The sequence below is a fragment of the Clupea harengus genome, chromosome 16 (genome assembly GCF_900700415.2).
Source record: "Clupea harengus chromosome 16, Ch_v2.0.2, whole genome shotgun sequence".
NCBI lineage: Eukaryota > Metazoa > Chordata > Actinopteri > Clupeiformes > Clupeidae > Clupea > Clupea harengus.
This window is the reverse complement of record NC_045167.1, coordinates 23876355-23893032: the sequence shown is the minus strand read 5'-3', so window position 1 is coordinate 23893032 and position 16678 is coordinate 23876355. Positions and strand designations below refer to the sequence as shown.

The following is a 16678-nucleotide window of genomic DNA, read 5'->3' as shown; positions in this document are numbered from 1 at the left end:
TCGGATATATTGGGGTGTGTGGACTGCTATACTGGGAGAGATTGGTCTGGTTGACTTCTGTACTAGGAGAGATTGGTCTCTACTGGAAGAGATTGGTCTGTACAGGGAGAGATTAGTCTGTACAGGGAGAGATTGGTCTGTACTGGGAGAGATTGGTCTGTACTGGGAGAGATTGGTCTGTACTGGGAGAGATTGGTCTGGTTGACTTCTGTACAAGGAGAGATTGGTCTGTACTGGAAGAGATTGGTCTGTACTGGGAGAGATTGGTCTGTACTGGGAGAGATTGGTCTGGTTGACTTCTGTACTAGGAGAGATTGGTCTGTACTGGGAGAGATTGGTCTGGTTGACTTCTGTACTGATAGAGATTGGTCTGTACTGGGAGAGATTGGTCTGTACTGGGAGAGATTGGTCTGGTTCAGTGCTGCTGCTCGTGCTGCTGAATCCCCTCCCAGGCTTCTGTCAGGCAGCCTGACTAACAGCTGTCAACTGGGAAGCCTCTTAGAGATGCAGAAGGAGGGATAAAAAAAACAGAGGGAGGGAGTGAGAGAGAGATTGCAGAGAACTGTCTGTGTGTGTGTGTGTGTGTGTGTGTGTGTGTGTGTGTGTGTGTGTGTGTGTGTGTGTGTGTGTTTCAAATCACAAATGCCATTGTTTGTGTTGTATTGTCACTTGGTGTTCTTAGCCAGGGTCCTTGTGAACACAGGTCTGCCTGTAGAGAGCACCAGGAGTATGGACTAAATTAAGTGCCTTTGATCTTACAGAATTCTGCCTCACAACGTCCACACACACACACACACACACACACACACACACACACACATACACATGAGCTAGTTACATAATGATGGCCATGCATGTTTAATGCCGGGATGTTAGAACGTATCCATTTGAGAGAAAACTGCAAAGCTTTGCAGTAAAAAAATAATATTTAATGGAAAAACGGAAGAAAGTGTGTTATATATTTTGAGATGTATTTTATAATATAATATCACTGTTGTATCAGATATTCATTTCTTTTTTGAAATATGTCATGTCCTCACTCAAGCACACAAGCATGCATGTGGACACAACATGAATGATCACATAGTTAGTGCTAAAAATGCTGGTTTTATCTCAAATATCATGTCTTATTATAACGATGAAGCCCCGCCCTTGTGTAACTCTAGTGTGTGTGTGTGTGTGTGTGTGTGTTATATTGTGTTTGCGTTGGAGGCTTCTGTATCTGAATGAGAGTCAGGTGCAGCATGCAACGTTATCCAAATCTTTCCGTTGTTTAGGCGGTGAGGGAAAGGTGCTGAGTCCGTTCCATCGTCTGACCCCGGGTGAATGTCGCGCACCAGGCGACGACACACAGATTTGTCTGAGGTTTCATTATCTCTGTCTTTGGCAACCCGCCCCCATCATTCTCGCACTCGCTCGCTCGATCTGTCGGCCTCTCCCCCTCTCTCTCTTTTCTATCACGGAGAACGGAAGCGGAATGATGAATGCGTTTCATTATTGATGATCAGCGCGATGTGTGTGTGCTGCGAGCGCCCCTCTCCTCTCCTCTCTCAGTCTTTGGTTTTCATGTTCAGCTGCAGAGTCACCACAGAGAAGAGGGTGAAAGAGAGGGAGCGAGGGAATCAAGGGGGGGGGCAGAGAAAGAAAGATTGAGCCTTACAGGGACAGAAAGAAAAAGACACTGAAAAAAATATATGAGAGAGAGAGATAGAGAGTCACACAAGAGAAGTGGATTAGACCTTTCCTGTGGCTTTGTGATGTAAATAACAACATAGCCTTTTGACAATGAAGAGCCTGCATTCATGCGGCGATGGGGTGGCAGTTGGGGGGAGAAGCCATTTGTAAAAGCTTAGGTCTTTTCATGATATCCCTTTGAGAGAGGCATGGTGTCATCCCTAAGCGCTTGTGTAAGTGGTGAAACGTGCCCTCCTCTGCCAAGCAGGGGCACAGGATTAGCAGGGGCAATTGTGTTACTTGCTGTCATGAATATGATGACTGTTATTATCACTCTAATCATGATTTAATGATTCTGCCCTGTTTGACTCATAATACTGCAGAAGAAGGAAAGAGATTAGAGAAAGAGAGGGAGAGAGAGAAAGAGAAAGTGCAGGAACTCAGCTGGGGTCTCCTGAGTCATCCATTCGCTCTCTCTAGCCATCTTCAGTCTATATGCCTTAACCTCCGCCCACTCCTTCTCTCCCTCCCTCCATCTCTCACTTGCTCTCTCTCTGCTGTTCATCTGCACATCTCTCTGTGACACAGTGATTACCACGTCAAACTGAATGAGTGAGTGAAAAGAGAGGGAGGAAGAGAGAGAACCGGGAAGGTAATTCTCTGTCATTTACTGGGATTATCCTGCAGCTAAATCCTCCTGGCAGCTTCCGTTTTGTGGGTTGGGGCTATCTCTTACACGATAGTTTGGGCTCTCTCTCTCTCTCTCTCTTTCTTTCTTTCTTTCTTTCTTTCTTTCTTTCTTTCTCTCTCTCTCTCTCTGGCACGTCCTTTGCTTCATCTTTCCCACTCCAGTTTCAGCACTCAGCCCCCTTTCTATTGACCGCTGGCCTTGACATCCTCCAACAAATGATCACTTCATTCCTTTAGCTAATGATGTTGCCATTGATTTTCACAAACAGTATTTAGCTCTCATTGCTTTCAAAACATCAGTAGCACATCCTTCCTCTTAAGTAGCTAGAAACAACCCCTTCCTCATTTGATAGATTTGATATGGTAGATATCCACAGCATGTGACCATTTAACTGTGGCTGAAGATGGCACAGTTTGTTTGCTTTGAACCTTGTAGCACAAACCCAGTACATGTGTGGTTCATTCAGGTTGTAACCTATTATTAAGTGCGTGTTTTCTTTTTGCCTATTGATCTGCTAAAGCATGCGAACAAAGATTCCTCTCTATCCAAAAGATGAGATTCTACTGTTTCTTGCTTGCTTGTTTGTTTGGCTGCGCCAAGTCAGTGCACACTGTAGCGCTGGCAAGTTGTGCTTGTTGCTGTTGGAGTCGTTGTGTCGTCGGGTCTCTTCTCCTGGGAGTGCGGCAGTAGTCACCCCTAAAGGCGAAAGGAGAGTCAAATCAATCTGTCAGTGAATTACCGGCGGGGCCCCCGAGAGGAGAGGGCCGGAGGATTGGGGACGGGAGAGGCTCAAGGGTAACCACATCTCACAGTTCAGTTCGGCTCAAATCAAATCAGCCCAGACCCCCTCGTCAGCATGACTAGGCACAAAGAAAAGTAGAGATTTGTGTCAGAACATCAACATCATGGAATGGAACAGACATTTTAGTGTGTGGCCCCAATTGTAAGATATGTATTTCCTTCTCCACTTCATTGCCCTTTCTCCTTCTCTCTCTCTCCCCCCCCCCCCCCCACACACACACACACTCCTCCATCACAGGGACGTGTCTGGTGTTGGGGTGTATGATCTACCCAGACGGTTGGGACTCGGACGAGGTGAAGAGGATGTGCGGCGAGCAGACGGGAAAGTACACCATCGGAGCGTGCTCAGTGCGCTGGGCCTACATCCTGGCTATCATGGGCATCATGGATGCCCTCATCCTCTCCTTCCTGGCCTTCGTGCTGGGCAACCGCCAGGATGGTCTCATGGCAGAAGAGCTGCTTGGCGATAGTAAGTATCACACATTTAAACCACTGTGTAAAAGGAGTGTACTTAAAACATGCAAGTTGCATTGTTTCTTCATTCACAACAGTGTACTTGTTTATTTATTTATTTATTATTTTTTAACACTTTATTTATGGTGATTTTTGTGTGTATATATATATATATTTCATATACATATTTCATATATTATTATTATATATTATTTATTATTATTATTATTATTATTCATATATTATTATTATTATTCATATATATTTCAGTATATGAGTAGGACAGATCAATAGTGACAAGATATACTACAGTGACAAGATATAATACAATATATATTTACAGTTCCAGGTAACATATTTACATGTTGTATAAAAGGATCCCATGTTTTATGAAATGTATTCATACAACGGTGTACTTTAAACATACATTACATACACATATACTTCTTGTTTGCTATTCTCTTGAAATGTAGGCTACAGGTCCAGGCTGTCCTATGATTACAATATTTGAGGAAAATGTTCCTTTATATCTTCAGCTTCTGTTTATTCGTTAGTAAACACACAGATATTAAAATTCAACAGAGCAGGGGTGCCCCGAAATGGAAAGAAAAAGAGAAATGAGAAAGGGGAAAATATGGAAATGAGAGAAGAGTTTCAGAAAAGAAGGAGAAGGGGAGGGTGAGGTGGCACTGAGAGAAAACTGGAGATGGGGAGAGAGAGAGAGAGAGAGAGAGAGAGAGAGAGAGAGAGAGAGAGAGAGAGAGCGCGAGAGAGCGAGCTGTAGGCATGGGTTAATTGAAGCCCAGGGCTCCTGGACCAAACCATGAATTTCTAATGGATGTGTACACAGCTTGCTGTCAGCCTGTCTAAATTAATCACAGGCAGAATATCAGCTGGGCTCGCTTGTTAGTAGAGGGTTGGACACATTCTGTATTCAAAAAGGAGAGCGGGAGAGGGAGGGAGAGAGAGAGAGGAGAACATCAGGAGAAGGACTGGCAGTGACAACAAAGGAATTGTTTGGAGTGAAAAGAAGACGAATAGAGTCTGTATGGTTCTCAAAGCTGCTGAGAATATGCTTGGGCTAGCTGACTGGGCAGGCCTCACAGCTTTCGGGATTCTGTCATTGAATAATAAATGTGTATTGATGTGTTGGAGCTTCTCATGCAACTAGCCATCTCCTGTATTGAAGTGTGGTACCCTCGAGTGCTGCCTCCTGCTGTTCTTTGGTGGTATTGCTCGACATTCATCATCATCATGTGCTCCTGGGGTTGCCTTTTACGCAGAGTGCAAGCCACCCACCCAGTCCCAGTACTTAAGCTGCTGCTCTGCTGTCCAAATTTAAGTGACTGAAACTGTTGTTGTTGTTGTTCAAATGTATAATGTGCTTTGCTTGTCTTTGCAGAGAGTGCTAATGCTTAATTGAAGGGCCAATTCAAACAGGTGAGTGTAGAGCTCAAATCTTAAAGAAAAACTGACACAAAATTTAGTAAGATCAGGGTTGGTTACTTTTGAAATGTAATAGTTACAGTTTAGATTAATAGTAGTAGTGTTTTAAATGTAATAAGTAATATAACTATTTTAATTACTTCATCAAAGTAATGTAATTCATTCCGTTTGATTACTTTCGATCAGGCCTTCTTTTTGATTGGGAGGTGAGATGTGGTGCAAATTCAAACTAAAGAACCAATCAGAAACATTGCTCAAAATTTGAGTCTGTTTAGATGGATAAAAGTAAACAAATATTCTACATATAAGCTTTTTTACTTTATATTTTAATGTAGCCCCTTTTGTAATCACCAATATTTTGATTACTAACTGTAGTTGAATTACATATTTCTCAATTACAATTGACTTTAATTTTGTAATTGAATTACGTTAGTTATTCCCCAACCCTGTATCTGATTGAAGATGCTCATCATTACTGGCCTCAATCAAGATCATTGGCACTACAATGCTCATTAATGCCTCCTGTCGGATCTTGTGTGCAATTGCAGTCTGAGCACCATGGAAAGGTCTAACAGCAAATCTCTCCTTCATTGCACTATATCAGCTTGCCTTTCTCTTCTTCTCTTGTCTTCCCTCTGGTCACAGATCCCACTGCCCAGAAAGGGAGCAATGCTTATATAATGTCATGTTTCAGCATCTTACCCATAATCCAAAGGGTGGAAGGGCTGTCTGTGGAGGTTTGAGAGGTCAGAGAGACGACGAAAGACAGAAGAATGAGAAGTGAACACAGGAACCATTCACGGGAAAAACAACAACAACATATGGACATGATATGAAGCCCCCTTCAACCGTCTCCATGTTTCATTGCCCCACTGAAGGACTCTCCGCATCATACTCTCATGCAGTCCAGTTAGTGCCTCTGACAGGAGTGTGCTATTTCACACATAGCACACTGCATTTCCAGTGCTAGAACTGATTTTTTTTTGCTGGTCAAACTGACATTGGTAAAGTAACATAATATGTATGTTAGTTTGGTCCTATTCGGGGAATTTGTGTCTGAACATGACACACAACAAGTAATTGCATTCAACATACTGACCAGCAGTACTTTACACATTAATATTCTGTGTAATTTTGCACTATATACCATGTTGAGTACTAACTGCCCCCTCTACACACACACATACACACACACACACACACTTTGTACCTGATGAGGGACCCTCAGACGCCTTGACCTGAGCTGAGGAAATGTTTGACAGAGCGAGATAACAGTGCCATTGGCCCCTTTTGGCCCTCTGGGCCACCGTACATATTGTCACTAGTGCTGTGTACCGTGTAGAGTCAGTTAATGACTGAGGTCTTTATGGAACCATAGAAGAGAGGACTGCTTTCATGAGCACAATAAAGAAATTATTTTATATTAAGTGTCAAAAATGAAGCGGTAATAATTGCCAAGTCTTTAGCAGGGAGTGATAAAAGGTCATACAGGAGAACAGTATTTATTAAAGTAGGAGTGTATTTCAGTGTATCAATCATATACTCTGTATACCTGTATGTGTTGAGTAATGTTTCTGTAGTTCTGTCTCGACTTTGATATTTGCTAAATGTACCAAAATGACAAAAACCTTGGTACAGTGTATTCTAATGTGTGCCATTCGATTCTATGGCTCAGTGTAGTAGAGGGTAAACAAGTGTTTTTTCTCACTGTGATTCCATTTGAACACTTTTGGGCAAGCAAAATGTTTCTCCCTACACTCAAACCCTGATGACATCTGGTTTGTCGTTAATCCGGACGCAATCTGCATCTTAATCTCTAAATGTGCTTGTGCTGAAGAAACACTTATTTGTGTTGTGTTAACACTCACACACACACACACACTCACACACTACATTGTTTGACTTGGGAGGCCCTTTTTATTAGGGTCTCAGTGTTTAACATTGGGAGCCTCCAGCGAGGGTACGGGCTGAGATTTAAAGATTTAAAGACTGGGATGTTTTTTTAGGGGAGGGTGGGGCATGTCTTTACTGTCTTTTTCAGGATATGGCCCCCTCCCCGTGTTTGTCCATAATACACCATTGTAAATATTGAGAATTATAACAGGTGGTAGCAAAACGTATAATGCTATATTAAAGAGGATGTCAAAAGTAAAATAAAGAATATCCCTGTGGTTAATCTGTGGCTCTGTCTGTGTATTGTTTCAATCTGTTTGTCCCTTATGCATGGGTGTACAGGGACAGTATTTCATTAGTAACTTTAAGTGTTCCTTTTCTAAATACAAAATACAGAAGGATGATCATGTGACATACAGTATATTTTACTTTTGTCCATGTTAGAAATATTTTCTCCTCAGTTCAGTCTCACTCTTATTGCTTGGCAAGTTCTCTCGACATCTCCCACTTGACAAGAATTCTCTTACCACAAAAATTACAATCTAGATATAGGTGTCTGTCAGGGATTTGCCACCAGTCACCATTGTGGTTTGGGGTCCATCTCTTCCCTGTCAGTGTAACCTATATATTTTCCACCAAGCGTTATTAAATACATATTTAGATATGCCTATGTTACCACTTATAGTAGACAGTGGGGCAGTACACCAACGAGTACAACCATAGACATATAAACGTTTATATGTCTATGGTTGTACTCATATGTCTATGGTTGTACTCGTTGGTGTACTGCGCATAATCAGTTCCACTGAAATGTCAAGTTTTTGGCGTGAGACACACACTTTTATACCCTGTCTCACGAGTATGGAAAGAAAAAAAATCAATGACTTCAATCCATCTCAGGCCAAAAAATACACCTGTTCGATTAATCTAATCGATTTTCAAGTCAGGTTTGAAGTTGGCAACTCTGACAAAATTATATTTTCCTTTAATTTTTAGCACCCGTGGTAACCACAACCAAGATGGTACGTGATATTTAATCCTGAATGTCCTTGTTAGCGCTGACAACGCCGTAGTGACTTTTCTGGGGCACATGATTTCTGTTGCTAAGAGACCCTAAACAATTACAATGTAGCAGTCAGGAGCAAACGTGTACTGGATGCCGTTTTTGCTTAGCATGTAAATGCATGATTAACTAACTTAGATACATAAAATAAACGTAATATAAGGTAGGTCGATAAGTTGATAGTATTTTTGAACGAATGAGCTATTTTGTTTTAAATGGAACCAACTATTCGGCCCATCACTCAATGTTCTCCACCTTTCACTCAATGTAAGTTAAGTGTGGCTAGCAACCATCACAGGATGTTAAAAGTCTAGAATAATCAGATAGGTAAAGTTACGTGACCTTAGCCAGTTTGTTTATAAGGGATGTTACGCTTGTTTTGCTGACTGGTGACAGTAACATTATTCAACGTTCTGGCGTAACTGGAACAGACGCGGACACAACCTGTATCGCTAACATGCTAACTTAGTTGCTTATCGATAGCTATTGCTTAGTTATAGTATCCAGTCATCAACTTTGGAATTCGTATTAGTGTCACGTTACAGTTGAAAGCAATGTTATTCCGAGCCATAAGGCTAGTTCAGAAAAAAAAACTTGTTAATGTTAGCTACCACCAAACTGTACCTGACTGTATGATAAATTATAACTACGATTATTTGAATTGAATGTGTGTACACATCTTGTCTAACAGAATTTATTTGAGAGCAGAGAACATTTGAGAGCAGAGGCACAGGGCAGAGCGAGACCATGTCACTCTCTCGGAGAGGCGCTCCGCGGCGTCCACTCATCCCTGGTTTGGAGGAGAGTCAGGGACTGCGGGTGCCTGTTGGTCTTGTGGATGAGGAGTGGTTGAGGGCAAGGCTTACATCAGTGGCACCCACCCAGGCACAGCGCGACCCCAATGACCTCGTGTTCACCCACAGCACCAAGGCACAGAAGCGGCGGAAGGTTGCACAGAAACCACAGCAATTGGAGATACTGGTGTGTACATGTGATGAGTCATTGCTATGCTTCATTTGAACATATGTTCTCCTAATTTGAGTGATGCTAAAACAAAGGCGGGGTCTGGAAGTGAGCTGGGGTGGGCAATGCCAACCCAAATGTCGGCCCTGACTACCACCTCAACCTACATTCTGACTTTTTAATCTGTCACGTCAATCACGTTTATTTAATTCGCCCCGTCAAAATGTCCTGAAACATGAAAGTAAAAATTGCGAGCGTTATTTAATATGAATCATTGGCATGTATTACATTGCGTGACTGAGAACATCTATAGCTAGTTATTGCACGGAGGCGTCGGAGAAACCAGTGGAGGCAGCGAGAACCGATTACCTATACGAGGGAATGCAAAAGTATTGCGAAGGAACGCAGAGGTATACAAAAAGTGAACCTAGGGATGTTCCGTATTTTCGAAATGCCCGAGACTCAAAATTATTCGGACATACCGCCTGTCAAGAGACCAGTCTAACTATTGCACACTTAATAGAAGTTGGCTAAAAAATATGCAAAGATATGTAATCAGATTAACCCAAAACCCAGCTATAAGAAGGTTGATAACTTTTTACTGTACTACTAGCATTGAGCATTGTGTTTCGGCAGATTTCATTTTAAATGCATTGACACGCATATGAGAACACAAATCCACACGAATGTCTCCCAGTTTAAAATTTATCTCTATAGGCTACAGTAATATTTTCTTTCTAGCTGCCTCGTCCATGTTTCCATTTGCCTCAAATTAGTTAGTTTGCACCTGAAGTCTTTTAACTCATATAATGACTTAATTAATGAATTAGGCCTAATTGATCACCTGGAGCTTAAAGCAACTACTGTGTCAATTTTGTAGCATGGGCAAACTATTCCTTAATTCACATCTCAAAGCAATAAAGCAGCTCAGTGTATGACTGCAGTTTGCAGTTTGTCTCAGAGTTTGAGATAGTTAGGTACTTACCATATAATGTATGGTATGGTAATGCCATATAATTGCCAGTAATATGCCAATCATTTTGTGTGTGTTTGTTTTGTGTTTTAAGCCTGTCCTGAAAAGGTATCAGGGCCAAAATCAGCCTGAGTTCAAACACAGGAAGAACCGTGAGCAGCTGCTCAGTGCCGGGTGGACGCCTGCAGCCTCCCCTTCAGTAGGGGCAGACTGGATTAGCACCTCGCTGGAGAGGCCATCATCATCTGTGATCCGCCTTCCAGAGCTGCCTGACCATGTCAAAGACAAACAGGTTAGGTTTGGAACAGAGAGAGAGAGAAAGAGAGAGAGGGAGAGAGAGAGGGTGTTTAATGTCTGTTATTTGTGTTGTTGGTGATGAAGTTATTGCATTGTGTTTTAGAAGCTGTCTATATTGAGGCATCGAATAGAAGTGAAACTAATTGTCACTCCGTGGTGGGTGTTGGATGATCTAATTACACAGTTCCAATGCATCTCAACACTATCCCTTTAGGCACAGCTGGGACTCTGCACCCCTACTCCTCCTAAAGGACTGCCCTCTGCCAAGGGCAGAACGGTTTCCATGGCACTGCCTAGCCCAGTTCCGCCTCTGTCCCGTCCGCTGCTGTTTAATTCAGTGGAGGAGGTGATCCGTGCCAGGCTACGCTCCCCCCCAGAAATAGTCCACACCATCCAAAATAACCCCCACCTGGGATTTCTCTACATGACATCGGCAGAACCCAAGTCATCTGTCCACTATGATCCTTACAACCTCAGGTGAGTTTATATTGATTTGTAAATGAAATTGTACTGTCCAAGGGACTGCTCATGCAGAGTGCTTTTTTTAGCTGTCAAAATATTTAAAACATTTTGGCAGAGTCAGAAAGGATTAGAGTTCAGTGAAGTAGAGATCATTTGATTACATTTCCAATAGTCATTTCCATTGACACAGTTGTTCCCAAACTATGCTTCATATAAACTACACAGCATTAGTCATTACTATGTAACCGTGTACCATCTGCTCAGAGGTGAGTCTTAATTATGGACACATAGACATGATTGCTCAATAAAGGTGAAAAAACAACCTGCGCTCCCGTTCAACAGAATCGTGACGTACGAGAACATCAACAAGCACGACTACTACACCATAAGCCTGCATGGCGTGACGTACACCTGCGGCAGCGAGGTGGACTTCATAACGCTGGAGCGCTGGGAGCACGAGCACCGCTGCCACCGCCGTCTCCGGCGCATCCCCACCTTCGTCCGCTTCCGCCGCTGGAAGGCCTTCAACGTGTGGAGGACCAACGTGCGCTCCAAGAAGACCAACCTGTGCAGGCAGGCGCTGCAAGAGCACCTGTTCATCGTCAACGAGGTCAGTGATCATAGGGAGGTGTATAAACTGTAAAATATTACAAAGTATGCTGATACCTGTATTGCCTCTTGTATGCAATAATACAAATAATTATATAAAAAAAATGAAAATAAACGAGGTCAGTGACGCCACTACTTTGCACAAACGTGGGGGGGACGTTTTTCTTTCCTGTTTTTCTTATTTTTTTCTCTTTTTTTTTGGCATTGCAATGTCAGCGAATGCCATTGGTGTGTGTTGATTTGGCTGTTGCGTTACTTTTCCAATCTGTCAGTCACTTCGGCCGGCGTTGATTGACATCAGAGAGATGTGTTATCGCATCAGTGACATGGGGCTGTGTCGCATCGAAGCAAACCGCACGTACTCCCTCAGAGAATTCCAGGATGAGCAGTACAGACAGCTAAAGGAGGTGGGCAACTTTGCTTCTTAGTGTGTGTGCAGTGACACCATAACAGTGAAATTCCATTGGTATCAAAATACTGACAGTTTCACCCATACTTGACCCTTGACCTGTTGAGCCTTGACCTTTGGAGCAGGTGACCTCTCGTCTTGAGGAGTTCAGAGAGTTGGTAAAGGAGGTGGCTAGTAGTGCATGCCGCACTGCCATGCTGGAATCTGGGTACATCCCTGACTATGGCACAGAAGAAATAGGTACTGTTTATCATGACACTTGAGCCTATGTGTTAACCATCATACTCTATATGAAGTAGTGTTCAGTAGCTTAAATGACAAGGGATATACATTCAGCCTTTCAATCCCTTATCTGACATATAGTACATTAAGTGGACACTAAGGAGTTGTTGCTATCATCCTAGGAAGTACTTTGGTTTGCATTCACTGTGAGCCTCTGGAGGTTTGATAATGAAAACTGAATGTAAATATTACTGATTTTGATAAATGCCTTTCATGTTTGTGGTTGCTTTGGTGTGTGTGTGTGTGTCAGAATCAGAATCAGAATCAGAATAGTATTTATTGTTTGTGTGTGTGTGTGTGTGTGTGTGTGTGTGTGTGTGTGTGTGTGTGTGTCACTCTCTGCAGAAGAACGAACAGGTTCAAAGTCTATCAATGAGCTGGAGCTGCTGTATGATCATGTCCCAGAGCTGATGAGCTACACGGAGCAGGCCAAAAAGAGATACCACTGCAGCCGCCTCACCTGGTGCATACAACAGCAGCCCACCATCAGACCTTTGCTGTATATAATGTTACAGGGGGGTTTCAGACATGTGCTGTATATAATGTTACAGGGGGGTTTCAGACATGTGCTGTATATAATGTTACAGGGGGGTTTCAGACATGTGCTGTATATAATGTTACAGGGGGGTTTCAGACATGTGCTGTATATAATGTTACAGGGTGGTTTTGGGGTTATGATGTGGTTGGGGATTAGGGTTAATAATATGTTAGTAATATGTGTACTTTGCGTAGTATGTGAAGTACATAGTACTTTTTATCACGTGTATAGGAACTGTTGTAAGAACACTTAACATTAAGTGGGATCACATCTTCGTATATTTTCGTACCTTGATTTTCCTTCAGTGATTCATCTGAGCCCGGGGGTTCATTCTCTGTTGTTGAGCTTTTTGACCCTTAAAGAGTTTTATATGAAAAGCGATAAAAGCGGTCAGTCCTGTATTCTGTGTATGGAATGGTCAGCTGATTCTGAAGCTGAAGTGCTGCAGGCTGTGCTGTGTCTCCATACAGCTGTAAAGGGCAACACGGCGTATGAGCATAGAGCATTTTAGAGCACGCCCTCAGAGCATGTTTAACACCCTGGGCACTCGCAGAAGGAGCTTTTGTGGTTAGGCTGAGTTAAAGACGTGTGGACGTGTTGGACCACAAATCACAAGAACTATACCAAGGGCCATGAATCCAGTAGTACCTCAGCTTTGCAGCTGTAACTCACACTAATAATGCCGGCTCTGCCTTTCTGTGCTTGTGATTGAGCACAACACCAAACATGATTAAACTCACACTAATATTGCCGGCTCTGCCTTTCTGTGCTTGTGATTGAGCACAACACCAAACATGATTAAACTCACACTAATATTGCCGGCTCTGCCTTTCTGTGCTTGTGATTGAGCACAACACCAAACATGATTAAACTCACACTAATATTGCCGGCTCTGCCTTTCTGTGCTTGTGATTGAGCACAACACCAAATAGGTTTTTTGGAATGAAGTCAGACAGCTGGTCCAATGACTCAAAACGTTTCTCTGTCTTTATCCCAGTCGCAGTAAGTCTGCCGTTTGATGGGGTTCGACTTACTTAGAGTACTTGTAAGCATTGCTTTATTTTTTCGTACATGAGGCGTCTCATTTTGTTGTGTGGTGGTCCCTGGCAGTGCTCAAGCACCGTGTCTCTAGCGCACCATCTGCGGGAGAGGATCAGGCCCTCTGCTCTAGCAGGTGTAACTTAAAGAACCTGTTTTTGCAGGCCAAGTTTCTCTCCTGTGTGTGTGTGTGTGTGTGTGTGTGTGTGTGTGTGTGTGTGTGTGTGTGTGTGTGTGTGTGTGTGTGTGTGTGTGTGTGTGTGTGTGTGTGTGTGTGTGTGTGTGTGTGTGTGTGAGTGTGTGTGTGAGTGTGTGTGATGGAGATAATTTCCTATCAGTGTGTGTGTGTGTGTGTGTGTGTGTGTGTTGTGTGTGTGTGTGTGTGTGTGTGTGTGTGTGTGTGTGTGTGTGTGTGTGTGTGTGAAAAGGAGACTAATCTTACTATTCCCCCCATACTGTTCCTGATCCCCTCAGCTTCATTAGACTGGCAGACTACCTGATCGTGAACACGCTGCACATCCTGGTGGTGAACTCGGTCAGGAAGCTGTTGGGCGAGCTTCAGAAGCAGATCCAGCGCACCCCTCCCAGCGAGCTCATCCGCAGCTGGGCCAGCGCCGAGTCCTGTAGCGCCGAGCCCAGCCCTGCAGACCCGGACAAGAAGGTGGGTCGGAGATGTCCAAGAGAGGTCAACCTGTTAATATGTTTTTTGTTTTATTTGAGGGTTATAATTTGTGACTTTGAATTATTTGTGTGTCATTGTAGAGATCTGTTATACTCGATCCATTCTGCTTGTTGTCGTCGTTCAGCACAGTAAACGCAGTTTGTACATGCGTGGATCCGAGGGTGTTGTGTAGTTGTGATTACACTAACTGATCTGTGTTAGTGCATGTGTGCTAACCGCTTCCCCTTTTCTGATGTGTGTCTGGGTCTCAGGGTGGTCTGTCAGAGAAAAGTGGAGAGACTCCTGTTCAGCCCATGTTTATCACTGAACTTATGCTGGAAACCCAGGCATTATGCTATGAACCATCTGTTGATGGTTTTGAGGTAGGTGTGTGTGTGTGTTTGTGTGTTTGTGCATGACAAAATTGTGTTCTGAGCATTGAAGTGTTGCGCATGGAGCATTGTATTTTTGAATGACTACTTAAAGGCATGTTATTGTCCACAGAATTATGTTGCGGAGATCATCACCAGTTACCAGGAAACGGTGTTGTCTGTGGAAATCCTGGTGCCTGACTCTTACTTTGATGCCTTCACCCAGCCCAAGATAAACAGCAAGGTGAAGAGGCTAGAGTTCATAAAGAGTTCATAAAGACAGCGTGAAATTAGTTCTTGGTGTGTGTGTGGTGTTATGAGCCACCTTCATAATTGTGCGTCTCCGTCTGATTGTTCACATGCACGTGTATTTGCTTCCAGATTGAGGAGAAAACTTGTGGAGACGGCCCTAGCTTAGAAGAGATCCTGGAATATGATGAAGAACTACAGGACATCATTCACAACATCAAGGTTCACCAAACTAGCAACCGTTAGAAATGACTATGACAACTGACTGTCATTTGCTGTCCTCGATTATAACCATTTTTTTTTTTTTTTACTGTAGCAATCTCTTCAGGTTGCATTTAACTCTGCAAACATCTATGCTCACACCTTTGAGCCATTCCGCTTGTTCTACAAGGAGAATGAAAATCTGAACCTGGACAACCTACGTCAACAAGACCATGGTAGTGCCAGTGTATATCTTGAATAGCAAATGAATAATGATAAAGAAATTAACCAGATTAACAACTGTTGACAACTATTCTTAGGCGTTTAACAATATCGATGTGTACAATATGAGTGAAAAAGCACTTGTAGTGAAGTATATTGTATTTTATTGATTTGTGAAATTATGTAAACTATGCAGAATAATTCAGAGTAATGTGAACGTGTGTGTGTGTGTGTGTGTGTGTGTGTGTGTGTGTTTGTGTGTGTGTGTGTGTGTGTGTATGTGTGTGTGTGTGTGTGTGTGTGTTGTGTGTGTGTGTGTGTGTGTGTGTGTGTGTGTGTGTGTGTGTGTGTGTGTGTGTGTGTGTGTCATCCAGGTGTGGCGTTCTTTGCGGAGAGCTTGAAGAAGTACCACAGTGAGCACCAGCAGGCCCTGGCCATCCAGCCGAAGAGGCACCTGGGCCTGCTGCTGGTGGACACCACCCATCTCAAGGGCACGCTCACCCCCTCACCACTGCGCTGCCTGGAGGTCTGAGAACAAAACACACACACACACACAGCCTCTATCATACACACACACACACACACACACACACACACACACAAACACACACAGTCTCTATGTAACGGTGCGGCTGCCCGTTATGGTGTACGCTGCCTCCATTTCTTTTCACATCGCCGCGAGGCCGGCCATCCTACACTCTATCATACACACACACACACACACACACACACACAGTCTCTCACATACAGGCACACGTACAGTCTCAAAAGAGAGGCTTGATAACCACAGCCACTCACTCAGATACACACACACACACACACCATAAACATACACATACATACACACACAAAAACTGCAAAGCTCCAAATCTTGGGGTCCTTGTCTGGATTTCACACCATAGATAAAAATAACAGTGTCAATGTTGCATTATGGAGTGTGGACAAAGGTTCAGAAAATAACTCTCTTCCCAGTTTGTGTTCATCCACACATAATTACTAATGAGACACAACACAGCACAGCTCTGGAACCAGCTCAGAAGTAATATGAGCGTGTCAACCCTTATGTTTATTGAAATCAAGCAGATACATTAACTTGAGCTCGAATTAAGGCCAATTTCTTCATTTGTAAGAACAACAGATATTGGCAAAACAGCTACATTGTATTATCGGTGAATTTCACTTCACAGCGTTTCTGTCAGTAGGCCTGCATACATTTTCAGAAATTGTTTGACCCCACGTGTCTGTAGTGAATATTCTGTTTTAAGGGATTGTGTTTACGTCCAGGCCATCAATGATATGCTGCCCCTGTTGGCCAAGAGGCTGATGGATGGCATCATAGCGGAGGTTCAGGACGGCCAGTTCAGACTGGAGTCCGGCCCCTC

The 16678-nt window shown here is 43.2% G+C and overlaps 1 protein-coding gene across 2 annotated transcripts in view; it reads left to right on the top strand.

Moving 5' to 3' along the window:
• lhfpl3 (LHFPL tetraspan subfamily member 3) overlaps positions 1-7241 on the top strand; it is a 28878-nt gene extending 21637 nt beyond the window's left edge. Inside the window, exons 2-4 of one of the 2 annotated variants that reach the window (XM_031582440.2) lie at positions 3405-3635; positions 5022-5059; positions 5711-5795. In XM_031582440.2, the coding sequence (XP_031438300.1) occupies positions 3405-3635; positions 5022-5038 (248 nt within the window). In that variant the 3' untranslated portion in view covers positions 5039-5059; positions 5711-5795. Of the gene's footprint in view, positions 1-3404; positions 3636-5021; positions 5060-5710 lie in introns of both variants that reach the window. The other variant, XM_031582439.2, reaches the window with a different exon arrangement.
• Positions 7242-16678: the final 9437 nt, after the last annotated feature.